Source organism: Triturus cristatus, chromosome 11 (assembly GCF_964204655.1).
Source record: "Triturus cristatus chromosome 11, aTriCri1.1, whole genome shotgun sequence".
Taxonomy (NCBI): domain Eukaryota; kingdom Metazoa; phylum Chordata; class Amphibia; order Caudata; family Salamandridae; genus Triturus; species Triturus cristatus.
Window position 1 is genome coordinate 1,124,426,283 of NC_140594.1, and position 22,958 is coordinate 1,124,449,240.

General features: G+C 44.6%; 1 protein-coding gene across 1 annotated transcript in view; it reads right to left on the reverse strand.

Moving 5' to 3' along the window:
• DIS3L2 (DIS3 like 3'-5' exoribonuclease 2) overlaps positions 1 to 22,958 on the reverse strand; it is a 1,010,223-nt gene that overhangs the window by 96,358 nt on the left and 890,907 nt on the right. The window contains exon 16 of the mRNA XM_085635696.1: positions 2,507 to 2,690. Coding sequence (XP_085491822.1) covers positions 2,507 to 2,690 — 184 coding nt within the window. The remainder of the gene's footprint in view (positions 1 to 2,506; positions 2,691 to 22,958) is intronic.

Genomic DNA, 22,958 nt, shown 5'->3' on the forward strand with positions numbered 1-22,958 from the left:
CTGTGGAGGAATAGAAGAGAGGTACAAGAGGATGAGAGGCGGATACAGGCCCACGGCCACTCATGGTGGACAACAGCACAGAGGTCCGCCCTCTGACATCCATTCATACAAGAATACAACACAGGTGAAGCCTCTCTCTGCAGCACAGTGAATCTCTCCTTCACCCACCAACACTAACCAGGTAAAGCATCTCCTCACAGGTCACATCTCTTGGCACAACAACCATCCCCTTGTTGCCCAATTCCCTCCAGTCCCACATGACTTCTCCTAAACGCAGGAGCACAAGATGGGTCGAATCAGGCGAAATCCAGATCATGTGCTGGTCAAAAGAACTGCAGCTTCCATGAGCCAAACTCCAGGCGATCTTGCACCTACACTGAGCACTCCCAAGAAGTACATGACACAGAGACACAAAGAACTAAAGTCAAAAAGAAACCCCACTAGGAAAAGAATAACTATATAAAAAGGCTACACAAGCAGGCGGAGGAAGGCAGAGCTGCTTTTTCAATTGATTCTTTTTTAAAGCAATGCAGAGTGAAGCAAATCTATTTATGCAGATAGGTTTGATCTCAGATTACACTGTACGGAATCTTGCTCTGTTTCGAGTCAGCCTACATCTGCTTGAAGATGGACAGGAGTAAAAGAGCATGTGGCTTCTTGGGAAAGTCAAGGATGAGAGTTGCAAAGCCTTGAAGTGCTCATTGATCCAAATAAAAGGCCTGCAGTAAGTCATCCAGATCTTCAACCACTGCTCTTTGGTAAGGAAGCAGGGTGGGCAGTTTGCCACATGGGGAACAGAAGGAGTACACTCCATTCAGAGTATTTCTTACAGGAAACCACCATGAAATCACCTGGACTTATCTTTAAATTCAGAGTTTTAAGGGTCTGTTCCTGATTAAGGTCCATACTACGAGTTATATGGTACCCAGTATAGCTCCAATTTAATCCAACTCACCTTGAATCTAGATGTCGGCTGGAATACCTGGATCATCAAAATTTCTGTGGGGAGTGATTTTCTGGTGGACCGCAAGAGTAAGGGGCGCACCATCCACATACAGCGCTTTCAGGCTTTATGGTCAAGCTCATTCCACCAGTGACCTCTTTATAGCCAAGAAATGGGGCAGACATACCAGGACACTGCTGATTCAATGGGCTCAATGTTTTTGTTTCAGTGACTCATACTTTTGTCTGTTATTTATTTTACTAGCCAAATACAAATAAATAGACAATTCCAATCAGTAAAAACGTTTTCTTTGTTCTTTAGAGCAGTATGTACTCTTTAGAATACATCCATGCTGCTTCACTGACTTTGTCCTGATGACGACCTTATAAATTATTGTTAAGGTCGAAACTTTAGCAATCAGACTAGTTCTTTTATAGACTTTTAAGAGCCTATACTGTGTGTTTACCATTGTGGGACCAAAACTTCCATTCTGATCCAAGAGAAGTGCATTGGAAAACAATTAGCACTCACCATCGCTGTAGATCACTGTTGTTGCCAAACACTATACTTGCTATTAATTAGAAAGTATTCATATCCTATTTTTATTAAATATCTTTTTATTGGCCAGCTGGTACGTAAATTGAAATGTTTCTAACAGCACTAAAATTGTAATTGACCCACACGTGAACCACTGTTACTTATTCATACCTTGACCCAAATTCTTACTAGGCATATAGGGTTGCATGTGTCCACATTACCTCAAATTGGGAACTATCGTTTGTGAGAACAGATGCACTCAGTGTCTGGCTTACACCGTTTACATTTCTAGTGCTCGCTGTAGAGCTCTCAAGTTTCGAGGTCCATGCACGAGGAGGACATCCAGTCCTGCTTTTTTTTCTTTGCATAGTTAGGCTTGTAGGACTGAAACTATATTAAGGTGAGCAGCACTACACATCCAAGAATGCAAAGAAAAAACCTTGACCGGAAATACCACTGATACATGGAACTGGGAAGCTGCTGACAGTCTAGGTACGAATCCAGTTCACTTCCTAACTTCAGCGGGGCTGCTCCTTGTGCCAATGCCGCCATTGCACTAGTGACACCAGCAACCTGTATAGTGCTGGTGTCAACCCATAACCATACTTCCTCTCACAAGTAAATGTAAGTTCATAATATTGCATGCTCTGCATTATTCTGCAGATGGTGGCAAAGCCAGTAGGCAATTGCTCGAAGTCCCATTGATTAACACGTCACTCTTGTGCAATCTCCATTACACATATGGTCACCACGACTGTTCCATATGTGACACATGCTGCGTCACACATGCTAGCCATTACGGTTTCTACCTTACTCATGTGGCAGGTCACACGTGCTTGGCATTCCAGATCCATATGAGACTTACATGGAGGGGGTCACATGTGCTACCCATTACAGTGCCACGTGCAGCTCACATGGCGGGGGAGATCACATAAGCTTGCTAATGAAGCTGCCCAATACAGTTCCATACTTGGCTCATGTGCTTGCTCATATATGATTGCCATTATGACTCCATATGTAACTCACGTGTAAAGCACCAGCGTTGCTGAAGTCGATGTTGAGGCCCATCTGGTCACAGAACTCAACCAGGTCGTCCAGCAGTTTGCTCTGCGGTGGCGGGTGACGACGTAGCAGGGCCAGCGTTGGGAATGAGCGGCGGATCTGATGGGCCACCGCCATGTTAGCCAGCAGCATAAACTCCTCCACCAGTCTGTGAAAGAAAGAAGAGGCAGGTGAGTCCAGAGAGGGTACCACGTGCAGACACAGAATCCCCCATACCAGAGGCACTAACAAATACAATGTGTTGACACTAGGCCCAGTTCCAAAATAAGAATTTATTGGGTAGAAAAAAAACAGCAATCCACTCCCATAACATGAGACCGGGCAGTGTCAGTCCTCTTGTAGGTTACTGTTACATTTTTCAAAAACAAGAGTTGTGGCAGCAGAACACACCAGCATCAAAAACTCAAGCGGGCACATTAGTTTAAATAGCCTTTTCTGCTTTTGCAGTTGTAGACTTCACATTTCTTCTTCCATATTACAATTGCATGATCCAGTACAAGTTATGTCCCGATGCAGTATGATCACTAACACATTTCCTCGTATGTGCTTCACATCATCTCCTATGACCGTGACGCAAGTCTGTGTCTCAGAGCCTTTGCGCACCTACGGCAAGCAGTAATATAGAGGGTCTTTTCGAGAGCATGATTCCTTGAACCTTCCCTTTCATCTCGGCCTGGCTAGGGGCTTCCTCTTAGGCCAGATCCCACTGGGGGGTTCATACCCTATCAAAGGAATGTAAATCACACTCGTCCTGAACATATATAACTGCACAGGCAGCGGTGTCAATTACCGGGCTGCTTCCCAGCAAGGCTCTACAAGTGACATGACTAGCTTATTTAGTCGTATTTCTCTGTATAAAAATTACATTTTTTATTGGTTTGGCCGTGCACGGCTGTGACATGGACTTTGCAGTTGCTGCCAACAATTTCCTATAGAAGCTGCTGTTACGGGAATACCCCCTACATGGTGTAGTCGTAATCCACGCAGTGAGTACCCTAACTGCAAGTATTTGGTAACCTGTTTTCTTCGATGTTGGCCCCAGCTCACACAAATCAAGAATAAAAACCTAGGCCTGTCCCTTGATATGAGTGAGCGCCTGGACCAATCCTAGGTCCTGAGGAGTGCACCAAGCGTGCCTCATTTGTCTGGCAATCGACTATTGTCCGGTCATGGGCTTAGCATGTAGAGCGCTAGTGGCAACATACAGAGTTTATGTGAATCAGTAGTTTTGACCAGACCTTGGTGGAAGCCAGACATGTGCGGATCCAGTCACTGACCCATCGTCATGACCTGAACTGCCACCAAGAAGCGCCTGTGGTGGCCTCGGTGACCATAGTCCATACCAACTAAAAGGGGTACGTGGGAGGAGGAAGACTGCGATGCCTGGCAGTGAGGAGTATTTAGTTTTGAGTGTATGAAAGTACTTTTTTTTTCTCCATAAAGCATTGGTTTGGACAACGAAGCCTGTGACTTCTTTGCCATCATCACCACTCAGAGGCAAGTGCTGAAAGGATTGTACTTGACCCAGTTTGCAGAACAATAGTAGGAGAAACCTGGGGGCGTCAGAGGTAAGCGACCCCAGCCCCCACAGCTCAGGCCCAGTTGCCCCTGCTTTCCCTGTAGCCCCCTGAACAGGGTCTGACAGAAGCTTTATCTTACAAACACTGCTTTCCACTGGGATGCTCCATCCCACGTGTGTGAAGAATGACTCGCTGTAGGTCATGGGCATGTATCTATGGGGGTTCGAGTGCTGTCCAGGGCTCATCACTAGGCTGTGCAGCCTTGTGCACCATATTTTGACCATGTACAGGGCTGTGTCGCCTTTTGGCTGGGTTAACGCTATAGAAATACCATATACATTCATACATACATATGCATTGTGTCAATTATTGAAGTGGGGCTAGCATCCGGTAGCAATCTTCAGACGGCCTTCGATTCTGCTTTGTTACCCAGAGCAGTTTGGCGTGGATGAACAGCCATGCTTGCACTCTTAGAATGGTGTACTAGGCCCAATATGTATGTATGCAAGAGGTTTATGTAGGGTGCAAACCTGGCCACGCAGCACGTTTACAGATCTTTTTCCTAAACCAGGGATGCCCACTGTAGGTCCAGATAGGCTGTATCAATGGAAGATTTTCAGGATAACTACAATGTAAGTGAGTTCCATTTGTATTAAATGTATGCAAATGGGCCCTTCGGTCTGGCCTTACTGAACTCTAAGCTCCGAACACCTTTCATAAGCACTTTCACATAGCACAATCAAGTCCTTTTGTAACTTTTAAGACTCAGTCTTTAAACTTCATCAAACAAGAATCTGCATTCAGCTGTGACTCTTTTGCTAAGGTTTGGTCTTGCAACTGTCATCTTTACAATGGCTCTCGCTTGAGGACTTAACCAGTGAAGTGGCTGAAGGGCAAATGGAAACCCCAAGAACCTACTACTAACCCCTACACTTGAGTAGAGAATCCATGTCACCCTGTAACACAAACCCACTCCTAAGGTACTGCTCTGTTTCACAGGAGATGATCTTGAAATCCGCCTTCCAAGTAGGCCGCAGAGGGGAAGGCGCAATGCGAGAAAGTGAGGTGGCAAAAATTTAATAGAGGGAAAGAAACTTTGAAGTCTTCAAAATCCTCAATATTCCATATATGATTGAGTCTCATGCGTATAAAAAGATCTGTGTCTACAGCTATAATGATGAGCAGTGTCACCCACTTGTCAAAACAGTAGTCTCACATGCATATCGCAAACAAACGCGGTCGAACAAAGGTCGGTGCCATGGTAGCGCTTGAGTGATGGCTCCGGTAGATGACGTTACCAATCTCCAGGCATTTCTGCGTGACAAAAAGCTAGGGATGGGCAGAATTAGCGAAATTCACTTTCGCAAACTATCGCGAAAATGTTAAAAATCTCCACAAACACGCAGAAATATCGCGAAGACGCAGAAGTTTTTTTCCCGCCCGTTTGCGGTATTTTCTGCGTGATCGCGGCTCGCCAACTTACCCACGCGGTTGCTCATGGGCGCGGCCATCTTGTTTTCACTTATCTCGCGGTGCATGATCGCGAGAAGAAAGACATGATCGCGCGACGAATGACGTGATCGCGCGACGAATGACGTTAATGCGGGCGCGAACTGTCACGAGACAGCGCAAATGGCTACCAACAATCCAACATCTCGTGGATAACGCGACCGGATCGGGAAAACTTGTCGGCGAACGCGGGGATTCAGTGCGAGTAAGAATTTTTTTTTCGGTAAGATGTGGATTGCGGAAATGTTGACATTTTCGCGCTCTCCGCGGAATGCGAAAATGTCAAATTATCGCAATTTCCGCGAGCGGAACGGAATTTTCGCCCAGGCCTACAGAAAGCCAGAGCTGCAATTTAAAAAAAAAAACATTCTAGAAGTTTGAGGATTTGATACAATGCTGAGAAAGATCAACCAAGTCAGCATCAGAAAGCAAACAATGACAGATGCAGTCACAGGAGATAGTTTGAGGTCAGAAGAAAGAAGCAAATGTTCAAGCTTCTTCAGAACTCGCCCAACAAGCAGGGCCAGGTGGACATGGTCCAGCCACTCCTAGACTGTGCACCAAAGACCAGCTGGCCCACAGGTTTTAGTAGAGGTTGGTGGGCGGCTTGAGCAGGAGGGTCTGACGGAGGAGAATGTATTCCTCCTTATTTGTTCACCTTTCTTTCAGAACCGATACGAATGTTCGCCATCAGCAGCAACCTTCCGTCTCACAATTCGATCCCTCAATGCTCCTAAAAGAAGGTCAAACATTGAAAAAGCCACCAGAATCCACAGTTAGGAGGGTAAGCCTCCTTAATCCTGGTGCGTTTACACAACACTTGTACCTTTACAAAGCACACTTTCTTAAAGCAAAGTACCATATTTGTTTCAGAAACAGGAAAACACCTTGCAGGAGGAGAGGTCTCCACACGTTACAACTTGTTGATATACAAGGCAACTCAAGGGCCATGACACAACTGATTCGAACCGCTGCCAGTGACGTACATCACCAGTATAACCACGTGTTCTATATGTAACTTGGTGTACAACTCTCCGATGAACCTTCCTTATTTCCAAAGTGATACAACCAACCTTGCACAACATAACCTTACACTATCGGACAGGGCTATGGACCTGGGAGACCGCTACACTCGAAGCACTAGTCCAGAAACGGAAGAGCATAGTACTTCAAGCAAATACTTGTACAACTAATGAACTCCAGGGTGCCGCAGTCGAAAGCCCTCAACTCTAGATAACGGGATATCACATTGTGTGATGTCGTGACAATGTCTTGGATAATCATGCGGCGAAGGAGACCAGACTTAACGCAGAACAAGTATCCAATCAAAAAACGTGCTTCCACGAAGAAACTTGCTTAAAATTGACTTTGAATCCTACAGTTAAACTCTCTTAGCTACCAAAAAAGGATTAATGTCCTCCCACATCAAAGCTTTTAGCCTATCTTGATGGCTCTGACAAAACAGTCCATGAAAGCTTTTCCACTCCCCTAGGGCAACCAGAGAGTAGGCTCTGTACTGGCCAGGAAAATAGCAGGTTCACCAGGCCTCCATCTTCTGAAACAAAGTTGGGGAACTTCAGGACTCAATCCGACTTCACTCCACACCGTTGTCTCTCCTGTGGCTAAATATTGCATGAAGCGGAAAGTAAAAAAGCCCACTTCCATTCTTCACTTATAAATATGGCAACTTATATCACTTAACTGTTCTGGATTTAGAAGGACCTTCCTCGGCAATATGATCAAATGTTAGGTCAAGTATTTCACTAATTAACGGCCGCCTGCCCACTGACTGCCCAGTCTCACAGCACAAGACTCCCTTAATGTTTCTTGAGCTCACCATGGTATCCCCTCAGGACACGGTCTCCTCTGCCTTGTGATATTTGGATCACCAATGTAGTGAATCCCAGACTCCCTTTGCTGATCCGCTTGATCGCAAGCCTGCTAAAGCTTCGATCTCTACAAGGCGTGTCCCCCCAAAACTCCACCATGCAATATTCACAATTTAAAGAATCCAAAAGCTGACTGCAACAATTTGGCGAACTATCCTACTTCAAGGTTCTCCTGACAGACGCTGCAAACCCGGGTATCAGATGATTTATTTGTTTACCTGGAGGCCAGGTATCTTTCTGCTTATCGCAACTCTGGCAACACGCGGCTGCCAAAACACGATCTTTCCAAGCTACAAAGCGCTCAGAAGTATACAGCCGGGTTATCTTCCTCCAGATCAGAATTGCGCAACTCCAGCCCAGAAGGGGTTAAACTGAGTCCTGGTTGAGGAGCTAGCACCAGATAAGACCTCTATAGTTCTATGCTAGATTATGATTCCAAGGTTTCCATCCTGACCAGTCTGCCAGGCATCTGATCCGTCAACTACAATAAGGAGGACCCTCCATGACCACGGTCCTGCACTACAGATGGGCCACCCTCATTTCAGCCTAGAAAACGATCCAATCAAATCCTATATAGTACTTAAGACCCACCTCTTGTGCTCTACATGTGACCTGGTGCTGGGCCTGGCCTTCAGTCTGAATTGGTGCCGTGCCTGGCCAGGTCTCCTTTCAAATCAGCATGCTTCAATGACTTCTTCAATACCACTCCGCAGCACACCTTGACGACATTACAGTGGCACGTGTGGCTTTGCAAAGCCTAAATACATGTTTCTTTCAAAAGTTGGCTGCTTTTACACTTTTAGAATACTGGCACATCTTCTGTACTTCCATGTCCCTTCAGAGGTACCCCGTAGCACGCATCACCCAGTTGGCTGATAACTGTACGATACACGTTGTATGATCAAGTCAATGCAAACATTTCAATCTTCTTCCATTCAGTGTCTGCAGCCCATCCTCTGACATTCCATATGTACCAGCTTCCCATGGTCCCCACCCCATCAATGCTGCAAACTAACAGGTTTATGATTGAGAAGATCTTTATAGTTTTGAGTCATTTTTTCTCTGGTTTCTCTTCGCGCCAACTCTTTCTTTTATTTTCCCATTCCTTTCACGCACTTGGAGCCTTTTCATGACCACATGGGGCGTTTACAATCCAAGTGAGTGCCACTCGAATGAGGCGATCGCCAGGCCCTGCCAGCCTGGCTGCTGGGCATCCAAGCTCAACAACTCCTGCAAAAAGCATTTGAGCCACCTTCTCACCCGGGTACCTCTAGTACTGAAAAAACACATCATGGACAGGTTGGGCAAAGGGTTGAAAGTAGAGTAGAGTGTTTTACTTTTTAAGATTAGAGTCCCTATTTTTGGGAAAGATGAGAAAAGCACATAAGAGTAAATAGAGATGAAATGCCAGCTTTGCTTCTGGCTACACAATCCTGAACAGGTGCGCTCCGCCACATTTTATGCCTGGCGAGGAGGGTGATGTAAGTACCGCCATCTTTCTTGCTTGACTATGAAACCTGTGCTTTTTCCATCACATCTCACCAAGTGAAACCTTTCCATTATTGAACCGCTGATGTACAAATCCTGCTCTGCGCATGTTCTCCTCGCCATCCATATCTGGTCTGCTGACCCCTTTGCGCCATTTTAATTTCGCTCCGGGCTGCAGTCTCAGCAAGCGCTGCCTGCGAAATAAAACAGCACGGTGACCATATCTAGCATGCTATGCGGTGTCACAATTTGTATAAGCTTTGGGAAAGTCATCTTGAAGGAATAACTGATATTTTGGATCAAAGTGAGAAATTTGAGAAAAAAAAGACAGCAGTGCAAAAAAAACTAGCTAAAAGGAAGTTAGCATGAGTAGAACAGTGTCAAGTGACCGGGTCCGTACAGAGCACTGTTGGCTGAGACACGGTAGGACCTGAAGATCAGAAGCGGATCATGAAACTCGATATGGAAGGGAGTTCACAGAGAAGTCTAAGACCAGGCAATCCAGGGCACTAAACTCAAAAGGCACCACATGACATCACGCCACTGACGAGGAAATTTCCAACACTGGAGGAGGTTCTTCGCTCCTTCTCGAGAACTTCATGGAATCATGGCCTTCAACTTGGAATGTTTAACTCTGATGAGGCCAAGTATCATACAAGAGTCACATCTGACAGCAAGATTATGTCACTGAAACTTTTATTGAAGTTAAAGGTCTCAAGATTCTGGTTATCTACCATCGGCAGGTAAAGAGAAATGTACCCCCAGCTAGAGCAAGTTTAGAATATACTTCTGCGGGGACCGCTTCTCTGAAAAGAGCAGCCTTTGAAGTATAGATTAGAATATATAGATTAGACGATATAGATTAGAAGAGGCCACAAAATTCCAATTGCCACAGAATTAAGATTCCCTTTAGTAGTCAGTGGCAGAATTGCAATAAGGGCCTTCTCCTCCTAATCTGCATTTTTATCAAGGGCTTTACTCCAGTCTAGATTCACTCCTTGAGGATGTTTACTCCAGTTGGAAGATCTACAGAGGTATGGATAAAAAAACTGGAAGAGCTGCTTCAAACATTGTCCCAGTAGAGAATAGGAGAAACCCCATTCCAAAGGCTACGCAAATTATATTGAAAAGCACGACACCAACCATATTAACGGAGTTTTTGTCAAAATGCTCCTTCAATGATCTTCGCCTTGCACGTCTCAAGGATGTCCATATTGTAAGTCCAGCTCATGCTCAGCCCTAGTAGTCATTGGAACTTCAGCGGATACAAGGCTACTGGACCAGTAACTCAACAGAATTGCCTAAATCCACTCTTCAATCATGTCACTAAAAATCTTTAATTTGTATAAAACAAAAGTAAAAATAAAAAAATTTAATCAAACAGAGCATTATGGTTCAACTTAATTCTCCGAAATAAATTAAAATATTAAGTACATTTTGTAAAAAGGAAAATATGAAAACATAGTACGGTAGGAAGAAATTTTGGGGAAGGAGCATGAACCATGGACCTGGGGGGCAGGGGAGGTTGGGGAGAATGGCGCAAATGGTAGACATAAGGGGAAAAAGTGGAGACTGGATGGGGTACATGGGTGAAGAGACTAGAATATGTCGTGGAACACAGACAGGTAATGTCTAGGACAGACAGAACTGTACTCGCTAGGGAAGGATAAGTACCTACGGGGCAGGGCAGGAAGTCAGAAAGGTGAAAACACTCAAAGAGCAGAAGGAAATGGAAACAGATGAAACTGGAAGAAGTAGGAACACAAATAAGAGGACAGGTGTTAAATGCCCTCTAGTAAAGGGCGGGTTTAATTCGTTTTATATTAGACAACACATTCCAAAAGTACTTTAATTATTTCAATATTTATTTTAAAAACAATTTACATGGCAAATTACTTTTTGTTACCCTAGATGTACAGGTACAAATTCAGGTAGGATTTTGTGGAGTTGGGTAATACCTACCAAGTAAGTGCCTCAAACTTATGGTCATTACACTTTAGGGTAGTGCTGTAGACGCACGTGCTCTGCCCAGCACTCCTCCATCAAAAAGACTGGCCCGGGCCGATCAATGCAAGTCATAGGAAAGCCATGTTTCCGGTGTTTTTATTTAAAAAGCAGAGGCATCCTGGGTTACTTGGAACCAACTAGACTCAGATACATAGACTTGAGACACAGTGTTCCAATGACATGGAGTGGTACGGCCCCCCTCGATTGTGCTAAAATCTGAGCCCTTCCTGTATGCGGAGAGAAGATGTCCAGCAATGTTTGAGGGTGGTGGCTACTAACTCTTAATGAGCAGGATAAGTAAAACTGACTTTCAATCTTCTGGAATAGTCGAAATCAGGGAACAATAATGGTGCTCCCCATGGACAGAGCCGCCATGTTTGTTGAGCTGAAACTGCATCCATTTTTTCACATTGGTGTCGAGGGACGCCACAGCCGAACAAGCAATGGAACCGCTCAGCCTTAGCGGATTGCTCTATTTGCTTTTCGCTTACAACCGCTAACCCAGAGGCCTGCTGGGAAAAGCTGGGAGGCAAGTTTCACATTGCCTGCTGCCATCTTATTTTCTAATCAGCCATGCCCCCGCTGGGGTGTAACGACCTCCTGCAAAGCGGCCCCATTTCAGATAATAGCTGCAGTAGTACTGGGAGATGCAGGAAAAGCTCTGATGAGTGGCTCCTTACAGAAGCAGGACCAGGCTTCTCGCCTTTTGAATGAAATCAATAAAGTTTACGCAGCAGTCCCTGGTGTGTGCTAGCACTGATTACCAATGACATCTGACAACTAAACCATACTGTAGGTTACCAGCTTGGGCAATGAGCTCAGAGATCCATCACACTGCAGGAAAGGGTTGGATTTTCAACCACCATTCTAAAACCACTCTGGCGATAGTCACTTGCGGCAGTGTCAGACAGGCGACTTCACTGGATCTGGACTTGCGTTCCACTATTGGCTCGGCTTCTTGTACAAGGAGAGGATTCCTCACGGCGGACTATTAGGACTATGGTAACCTGAAGAGTTTTCAAACTGATGCCTTTCAAATATGTTACTGCAGATATAAACCCGCGACTGCCTCCCGGGGACGCAACTACAAAAATGTACCGCATAAAAAACGAATATGAAGAAAATGCAAATTGTAGCTACAGGGACGTACAACTCAAGTTGTCAAGGGTGACAGCATGACACATTTTCAGAATATTTACACAAGAGAAATGTGCAAACAAAAATCATTTGCATAGGCTGTACAGATTCAGAAAACAAGGCAAACTGCTTCCCTGGAGGACAAGAGTTGCAAACACCGTCTGTGGAAGATCTACCTGCCTTCTATCAGGGGTTTCTTTTTTTGTGCTTTAGTTTCACACTTGGAGCCCATTGAGGGGTTGGCCCGGTGTAGCTGTTTGTTAAGCTCTCAGGTGCTTCTGTGTGAAACGAAAATCTAATGTATAAAACAGACCTGACTTGGTAAAACAATAACCGAAGCCTTCGACACAGACCTTGACAGGCCAGAATGCTTCAAACGTTCAATATAGGCAGGAGAATCTATATCTACTCTTGAAACACTTCCCTTGGCTGTGTGGACTCTGACGCATTGTTTTCACCACAGTGTCAGTTCATAAGTATGTATCTACACGTTTGCATGGTCCAGATGCACCGTGTCTAGAGCACCGGCAACACCATTAATAGAAAGTAAAATTCCAGTTTAGTATCATCGTGAAACTATTTTTGACGTCAAGTTTAAGGAAATACAACGTTCATTACCACTTCGCCCATTCTCCTCCTCACATTGTTGAGGGTGGCACCCCCACCAGGAATAGGTGCCATGTAATTAAATACCCGTTTATCTAACACTGCTTTCCTTCTCCAGAGAGGGCATATCTTGGGCACATTTCAGCCGGGTCAACCTCTTCCAGTCCCTGCCCATCTCCTCAGTGTCTTCACTTCAAATGTCTTCATTGCTTCTATTTCAACAGGAGGAGCGTGCTTTGCAGGATCCTTTGAGGCCCCTCATTTGGGTACATATTGGTGACGCTATCGAACATCGAGGAAACAATCTTATTGCACCATTTTCTAATTTACGGACAAGTGACACGCACTGAGGGTGCAAGCCAACTGGATTTGTGGAAGGCTTGCTTACAGATCTGCTTAACTCCGTGCCACTGCCACCATCATGAACCATGGGAATGACATCAGCGTGGGCAGGGCGACGACCCACCTTTTTTGGAACATGATGGGCAACTTAGTACATCTTCGATAACAAGGAATGGAACTTAGAACCAGAATTCAGATGGCAATCTTGAATGCCTCAATGCCATATAGTAGGAGAATATGACAATTGGGTAGTAGGGTATTTTGGGGGTGGGGAAAACCTATGAACCAAAGGAAAATACATCAATCAAGAGGGCTTGGTAAAAGTAAAGGTACACCTTCGGAAGAACTGGTTGATTATCTGGCAGGAGAAGGAACAGCTCAACTAGGGATGACATCTGCAAAGCTAGCTTCTGTTGACTCCACCTACCAATCCCTGTCTCCTCTGGACCACCAGCTACCAGTCCCAACTCCAGAGCCTCCAGCTCTTCTGGACCCCAGAGGGCTCCGTCACGAGACCCAGCCTCTGACTGCGTCCACTGGGTGGGTGAGTCGACATCACCGTCGTCTTCTTCCTTTCCTCTTTTTTTAACCCTAGGTCTGCGGTTCCATTTTAATATTAACATTCACACAGAGTCATGAATTTTTACCTGAGTAACTAAGTTTTAGTCTTATTGTTCATGGTAAATTCTTACAAGTCTTCAACTGGATTACATTGCAGTTTGATCGCCTTGACTGACTTGGTATGTGGAAGCGGAAAAGTGAAAGTGCTGTTTAGCGCGAAATCAGGAGAGCGCATTCAACCCCAAATTCCCAACTCTCTAAACTAGCAAATATTCTTGATGAGAGGGAGTCGCATCTTGAGGCTGTGTCGCTTGTGAACCACACCCCCGGACAAGGAGGAGGAGCCAGGATAATGACCAGATGCTGCAGCTTAGTAATCATACAGTAGCGGAGCATGGTACCACCAGGCAGAAGGCTAAATAAAACCAATCCTCCTAAGTCATGTCATGCTGGTAAACTTTCACCCAAGGTTCAGTTCAGAGGGAGGGGGACTGGGAAGCACAAACCTGATGTGATGGATCAAAAACATCCAAGCGCGGGGCTGGGAAGGACTGAGCACCAGACTCAACTGATGGAAGTCAAATGACTCCTGATTGGGCCTCAGCACCCCCTGTGCACGCGACAACACTGCTCTGCTGGAGTCAGAGAAGACTTTTGTGAAGATCCATGAAAAGAACAAAACATTTCCAGAGAAAGATCTGACTCTCTCACTGTTGAGCTACCAGGGGCTCCCGAAACAGACTCCACGCTACCATCTCTCTAGACATGGACACACCGCACCTTGTTGTCAAGATGCCTCTTCAATGTGGTGTTACCCAACTCCACACATCTAACCCCTTGCATACTAGTTTTAAATACATGTGATAATATGCCATTTGAGGACGCCCAAAGTATAATAAGCTATTTAGCATTATTGTTGAGGGAGGGGCATCATGACCCCCACTTCCACCCCCCATGACTCATTGCCGCACCCAACAGACACAACAATGGTAATAAAAAGCGTAACACAATTTCACAGGGACCCATGAAATATGGAAAACATGAAACTGTTTCCGGGTCCCTGTGAAATATGGGTTTTAGCCTCACAATGACAGCTTTTAACCCACACTGCATAGCTTTACTGTTGTTAGGGTTACAAGATTAGAGGGAGACTTTACGCGGCGGGGTTACTTAATTATGCTGCACATTCTCTGGCAGTATTATTTTGATCGCTTTGATCTTGATGGAGCAGGTTTCTAAAAATCTGAGAATTGTGTGGCAAAAGTAATACAAACATAATTATAAGGTAAACACCACATCCACATAGTCACATCATTCCACTGGAGCCGTTTAGTAAACAAGCTATTCATGAAGCGTAAATAAATAAAAAACTTTCTAATTGGTATCAGTGTCAACTGTAAGGTCAATCTTGAAGAGAACAGCGACAACAATCTTTAACTTCCAGAGACGGGATTTATTTTTGATAATATAGAGGGCGTGTTGCTTTATTAAAATCAACATTTTTAATGAAATAATTAACTACATAATTATGTATTCTGCTCTTTTCACTGTAGACAGTCAAACAATATAGTCTGGCTATCCTGGCTGAAGAGGGGTGAAACCCCGAAACCGGTCCTAGGATGCTTGTTTCCGGTCCAGGGAAGACATGGCTTGGCAGTACGGGCTGGACTGTTCCCATGAGGCACAGGGTCAAGACTGATTTCAATATGGCCGTGTCTGAACTGGGATGGCGTGGTGAGCAAAATAACAATGGATTAAATCTGTGACTGGGGGTGAATGTTTTGCCAATGTGCAACATTCCATCCATCATCTTGTGTGTTTAGCTGTACAACATAAAACATAGCATAAAAAAAAGACATAGTGAGTATCACAGTATCATGGGTACTATTATCCTACATTCTGTATCAGGGTTCCGGGGCCATTTGCAAACCACTCGGCCTCCAGCTTTGTGGTTCATTATATCACCAGAACCCCTCAATGGCAATATTAGACCCGGTAACACAGCTAACCATTAATAACAAATATATACACACATATATGTGTATTTAAAATATATATATATATATATATATATATATATATATATATATATATATTTTTTTTTTCTTTCCTGGTGGATGTTTGGAAAGGACCTCGGTGCAATATATATATATATATATATATATATATATATATATATATATATATATATACACACACACACACACATATACATACACACACACACACACACACATATAGATACTTTTCTGCGCTGCTGTACCTGCAAATAAAAGCTTAATTCCGGTATTGGGCCTCACTTTCCTCCGTAATGAAAAGTCAATTAAGATGGGTCTCTCCGGGACCATTGTTGTGAGACCGCCTTGAAGGGTCTGGGGCTCCTGTGCCTGGAGGTTTTGCTTGTGGACACACACACACACACACACACACACCCCACATGAACCAATACCAGCAGTAGGCATAATGACATTAACACTACCCCGAAAAGAGTTCAAACCTAGGAACTAAATTGTTGGTCGGAAATAATTCTTCTATTTGGGATAATTTTTCATGGCCTTTATGTCTGGGCGACCGTCCTACTCCAAGAGATGAGGTCAAAAGCCTGGGAGTATTCTCATCAAGGCAGCACAGACCAAGAAACTGGCGGGATCACGTTTTGGTCTCTTAAGAGCCCTCAGGAAGACAATCAAATGGCTTACCACAGATATTCGTAGAATAGTAATACAAGGACTTATCCTGTCACGTCTAGACTATGGTAGCTCTCTTTATCTTGGGAGCCCTATGTATGTCACCAGAGAGCTGCAGGACATACAGAATGCCGCAGCTAGACTCCTGCTGAATATCCCCAAACCCCAGCCTTCATTGTTTGCAGGTGAGGGACAGAATTGGCTTTAAGAGTCTCTGTATAGTTCTCAAAGTAAAGCATGCTTAGAGACCACATATTGGAAAGCAATTCATCGTTCCTCACCATAATACATGGGACCCATGATCAAACATCCAATTTCTTCTGGCAATACTGAGAATAAAAAGAGCCAGAAGCGAGTGCGTTCCTTTGCCTATCTGGCACCCAGGCTCTGGAACTCACTTCCGCTAAACTTAAAATCTCATAATAATCTGCTCAGCTTTAGGAAGCAACTGAAAACGTATCTGTTCTCTTGATTTAGTTTGTCATTCCTCAGGTCTCCTGTTAGCGCTGAGAAGCCCATGTCTGGGTAGTCAAATTGAGACATTTGACGGGTCCTGGTACCCCGCGGAGCTCCTTTCTCTTCATTGGAAAGCCGCGGGGGCTCGCTGGGTGTAGGTGATGCTAAGCCGCCGCGGCCTAGCGATGAGGTTGGAGCTTTCTGACGTTCACGGTGTAGCCTACTGTTTTTCTGAATGGAAAGCTCCTTCTGAGACGCCATGCCGGACTCTCGGAAGATCAAAAGGGCGGCCAGGAAGGGGATATTTCCTTAACTGGTCCAGCAGGGTGATAACGTCCTACGCTTATGTAAATATTAATCAACAGCTAGAGCCCTTCTCAGAAGTCGAACCCTCCCCGGTGTCCGGAGACTTTGTTTTAATTTGATCCATATTTATGTAGGGCAGAGGAAATGGCGGCAGCTTTCAACCCTCTGGAGTCTCACTACAGGGGAGATAGGCAGCCCATGCTGCTGAGATGCTGAGGACGTGTCCTGAATATTAATTGGCTCTTCGACGTCACTGCCGCCCTAGAGTTGTACGACGGATGGATCCTGTGCAAGGCTGCTCCAGATCTCAAACTGTGGTGTTTCTGCACTGAGCAGAAACACCACAGAAACATTTGAGGTCAAGTCAACTCTTGTGTGTGCACACAGTTCACTAAGATGGTACGTACACACAAAGGTATTGTACGTGAGCGTACTCTGATTGTACGCAATTTATATTTAAATTACCCGATTAACTTTCACATGGGTACCCAAAAAAGGTATTCCAAAGAGTGTCAGAGTGGCAAGAGCAAAATAAGATAAAATTTGATGCTCACAAAGTAGTAACTTTCTGGATGTTTTTCAAGCTTTAGACATGTATTAGCAACACTTATCAAGACTTAACTAGTATCCAAATGATCCTGCTGTACATTTTGCAGAAAAAGCATCAATTTATAAGTGCAAATACAATTTGCAATTACAATACATTAAGCATCAATGAGAGTGTGTGAGTGTGTGTGCGCATGTGTGTTATTTTTGCTTACCTTAGAATTGAACATCATTTACAGTGAGTACACTGTGCAAGCATAGGGTTAGGAAATTGACCACGTCGGGTGAATAACACGCATTAAAGCATTCAGACTACAACTTGCATACGTCACAGGAATGTGGCCTAGAGGGTAAGAGGCTGACTCTGAAACCTGGCAAGCGGGGCCTGACCCCAGCTTCGATATTAGGCCAAAAATCAAGAGATGCTGCGCAAACACCGCCATCTCCCTACACTTCCAGCTGTAAACATCTTTAATGCATCTGTGTGAGTCTCTTAAGACTTCATTCGAGAGCAGCATTGGAAGGGGAACCTCTGCCAAGTCTATCGTGTTGCTCAAGGGCCTCTTAGGAAGGGGTAACTACAACTACTGATCTTTTAAAGAAAAAGCTAGTCCCTCTGGTAATGTTGACTCATCATTACTATGTTGACTCATCATTACTATGTTTACTCTCATCATTACTATGTTTACTCTCATCATTACTATGCTGAATCTGATCATTACTATGTGGACTCATCATTACTATGCATTACTATATTGACTCATCATTACTATGTGGACTCATCATTACTATGCATTACTATATTGACTCATCATTACTATGTTGACTCATCATTACAATGCATTACTATATTGACTCTCATCATTACTTTGTTGACTCATTACTATATTGACTCATCATTACTATGTTGACTCATCATTACTATGCATTACTATATTGACTCATCATTACTATGTTGACTCTCATCATTACTATGTTGACTCTCATCATTACTATGTTGACTCTCATCATTACTATCTTCCCTTCACTGATTTTTTAATCTTCAAAATATCCCAGATGCAAGGTAGATCCCAAAAACATTCTACACATATGCAGTGCTGAATGATGCCAATCAGACATGACAACACTGAGTGCATACATGACCTAGCCACCTCTTCAGTTCCCTCAATGCACCAGGAATCTGAAATATTTGAGGATAGATAAGGAATCTGATGCAGTAACACAGTATCCCTTAGAACCAACTTTACTCAAGGTACCTGCTTTTCTAGCAATCTATATTCTTCTACCTGCGATTGTTAATCTTTTAAGTATTACCCGGTAATTCACAAAAAATGTGCAAGTGAACTGCGATCAGATCTTAAATCCTCGCATCTTGTTAAGAGCAGTAAGGGTTTTCCGAAGCATGGAGAGAATGCCGGGTTGCTACCTTGCAAATCTCCTGCAATCAACCACCTCAGATATGATGCGGAGGCTGCTCCACCCTCGGTACTGTGCGTAATACCGGTCTCTCTCTGGCCACCGTCCCTCGCTTCGACAGGACCAGAGCTGGTGCAAGATCCTTCTCCTACCTCGCAGCCAAGACCTGGAACAAACTCCACCTTCACCTCCGACAGAGCCCGACGCGGCACCAATTCAGAATGGACCTCAAGACCTAGCTCTTCGATTGACCCTAACGGAGCTGCACACCCCCAACTCCCCCCACTGCCTTGTGACCCTCGCGGGTGAGTGGTGCGCTCTACAAAACCCCTGATTGATTGATACTAATCCAAGCGCAATCTTGAGGCACTCCTTGATGCACCACAGTATTTACCGTGAAGCAGCCTGTTCAGTAACAGCCACGTCATTGCAAGTATTCCCACAGGCCACCAAAGATGTCTGCCCATTCTGTATTAGGGATACCTGGGAATGTTATGATGGTGAGTCATGGTTAGCTCCCTCCATGTAGTATTTCATACGCCTTTGACACAAGGTGGCAGTACGAAAGCTGGCAACTGGCCCAGATGGAATTGTGTAAACATGTTGGGAAGAAAAGGCGTTTGTACTCTCAAAACCATTGTGTATTTTTAAACTACTGTACAGAAATGCACCTAAACGACTAGCAACTTCAGAACTGTGAACAGGTCCAAAGGGCAGCTCCAGCCATTAGGCCAACACAGAGTTAGGGACCTATTTAGCAGTAATGTATGGCTCAAGGAAACCTCTTATCCAATATCTTCAAAAATTGAGAAACAATGGAGTCTCCAGCAGAGAAGGCCCACCAGCTTTCCTCAAAAAGATAGAAAGCGCAGTCAACTAACTTTTAACTATTGTTCAGGTAAATCTTCAGTAAAGAACTTGAGTTACAAAGAACAACGGAGTACTTCAGACAATAAAGCATTAATGAGCTAAACATTTCTCCGGTTTCACTACTCACAGAAACTCAATCACCTACATTCATACCTCTCCATCTGGTGTCCCCATTCCATGCACCTGCAGGCTGTTCCTTTACAGGTGCAACAGAGGCGATGGAAAGACAGGCGGAACGAACAACATTCCCGTGCTGAAAAGATGGGGCTCAGTGGCCCAGATCCGTCTGAAGCCACTAGCAACATTGCCTGAAACTTCCTGATATTTGTCCAAGCCCATCTCAATATTCTGAACCTGAGGAGTAAGCAGGTCAGAATTTGAGAGGACCAGCAGTGTATTCTAAGAGCATCCACCCCAAAGCTGAAAGTCCTGCGAGCGGAGCAACAAGGACTTTCTGCTCACATGAAGGATAAAGATAGTCCCCTGTGGATCCCTTCACAACTGGAAAAGAATGCAACTACATCTGGATTAAGACTCTATTCTTGAGCCTATAACTGAACAAGATGAGAATATAAACTTAACATTGGCCGAATGAGCAGCCTGAACTAGGCTATCAAGGCATCACTGCACAAAAATCAAGGTGCCCGGTCGACCGCACTTGTTGACACAGGGCACGGCTATGGTCTACTGGTGTAAGTGCAAAACTATTTGAATAAAGCTGGCTGTTCTAGTGTGGCCCACTGAAGTGGAATTGTCTCTGAATTTCTGACCACAGGGACACCGACGCTAAGCGCCCCCACGATGTAGGGAGACATCGGACATCACTTGAGCATTACAATTGAGGATGGCACACTCCTGGCCCATAAGCCAACTGACTTCCTGATTCCAGAACACATCGCTTCACGCATTCTGCCTCATTAATAGGAGAGCTGCATGTTGTCTTGATACTGCAACCAGAGAGTCCTCCGCAGCCATCCCACAGGCTCATACAATGGCTAGCATGAAGTACCAGAAGAACACATGGTAGCATGAAACCAACCAACCTTATAGAAACAAATGTTGTAATCGCCAACCCCATAACGAATTAAGAAATAATCCCATTCATAACCGGAATCCTTTCTGATGGTAGGCAAGCTTTCTTCAGAGAGGTGCTCAAATAAACAGATCCCTTGTTGGCATGAACCTTGATTTGCAATGCTCAGGGAAAGCCCCATTGTTATATGCATCATGATAAAGCTGTGTTCCTGAGAGACATCCTTCATGAGCCAGTCTTCTAGGTGAGGGAATACCTGCAATTACCAGAAATGTAGACGATCGGGTACCACGGCCAACACCTTTCTGAACACTGGAGGTCCTGATAGGACCCCAAGAAGCAGGACTGAGACTTAAAAATGTCCAACATTATTTGCACTGGCAGAGCGGGATGCGGAAACATGTATTGTGAAAATCCAAGGGCCGGGCCAGGGACCGAATGACATCTTTTATTAACAAACTGAGTAACATGTCCTTGGAAACTAGATTTGTACCACAATTGCACAAACATATGATGGCAACACCTCATCAAAACACTCTCTTCACCTAAATGCCCACAGAACAACCACACGTTGCGGGCACTCCATGGCTGGCAATGATCTTGGAAAATGTTCTATTCGCAACATGTGATGGAAAAGGTTTCTCTGAAGACATGTGCAGTAGAGAACAGGTTTCCCCCACTTCTTCAATTCGGCTTTTAACACCGTACACTTTAAGCTGCTGTTGAAAGTCGTTGAGATCTTTTCAGTCGCCGGAGAAATGTGCCAAACTGAGAATTAACTTTCTGCTCAATACCATGTGGTCTGTGGAGACTCATACGGGTCCCCACATAACCCCTGCTCTTTAACAATTTAATTTGACCACATAATGAGGGCCTTGGATTTCCAGTTCAAGTCACATCCTGACAATCCGCTAATGTAACTGTGTCTACAGATGGTTTCTTGCGAATGACCAGGGTTTGATGAGGTGGCTGCACAGAAGAGCATTCACTGCCTCAAACCGAATGTCTCACATACTGTGATGCAAAGACAACTCTATCTGAGAAACTCCACCAGTCCTTTTTGGGTTATATATGGTCTATACTAAAAAGGCCTATAACTTGACTCCTCAAGGACCCCAAAGCAAACTTTGATTATTTGAACTGAACCATGGTCCAGGCGCTTTGTTGAGCATCTTCATCAACTTGCAAGTGCACTTTAAAAAAAAAAAGTTATATATAGCGTATCGGGTATCAGAGCGGTTTACACGAGCACCAGTTGCGTTACATTAGGACACATTCATTTTTGTTAGGCACGGGGAGATTAGGTGATTTGCCCAGAATCACAGGATGTTCATCATCGTTGTCGAGACTCATACCCGGTTCCCCAGATTCGAGGTCGACCACCCTAGCCGTTAGGCCAACTCCTTTGGCAACTCATCACCAAGGTGTGGTAGGTCCTTTGATCAATGTCAACTTTGGATTATGCCAACATCCTTTAGGGAGGACTGCCAGGCCCACAGATGCCTTGGATGCCAAAGGTGCCACGACTTCTAGTTAATGCATTTATCAGGATCACCCAAGCAATCTACCGACTACAAGGGCTGCCACTTAAAATGATGTTTTTTCTTAGTTCCTACAGGAACAAACACAGTGATGCCATTTTTTTTTTAAATAAACACTCCTAAGATTCTATAGTTTTAACTCTCAAGACATCTAGGTGTCAGGGAATGTCAGGGACTATGTCAGGAACACAGTCAGGGACTTGGGCAAAGACTAGGAACTGGGTAGAAAACGTCCAGTGCTCAGAAAGCGTAGTACAGCGTTGTCCAGGATCACACAGGCAGTCAGAGGAGAAAAGGGGATTCAAAGGGGAAGCCGGTACAAGTGAACAAGATGGGTAAGACTCAGAAATGAAGGGCACTCACGAGGCAATTTAGCATTCAGTATCACTACACCGAGGACGGATGTGCAATACACATATATAAAACAACATTAACAATAAAGGGAATGTGGGGTAAAGCATTCGGGAGCTCCACACGGTAGGACTGAAGCCCAGTAAGTTCC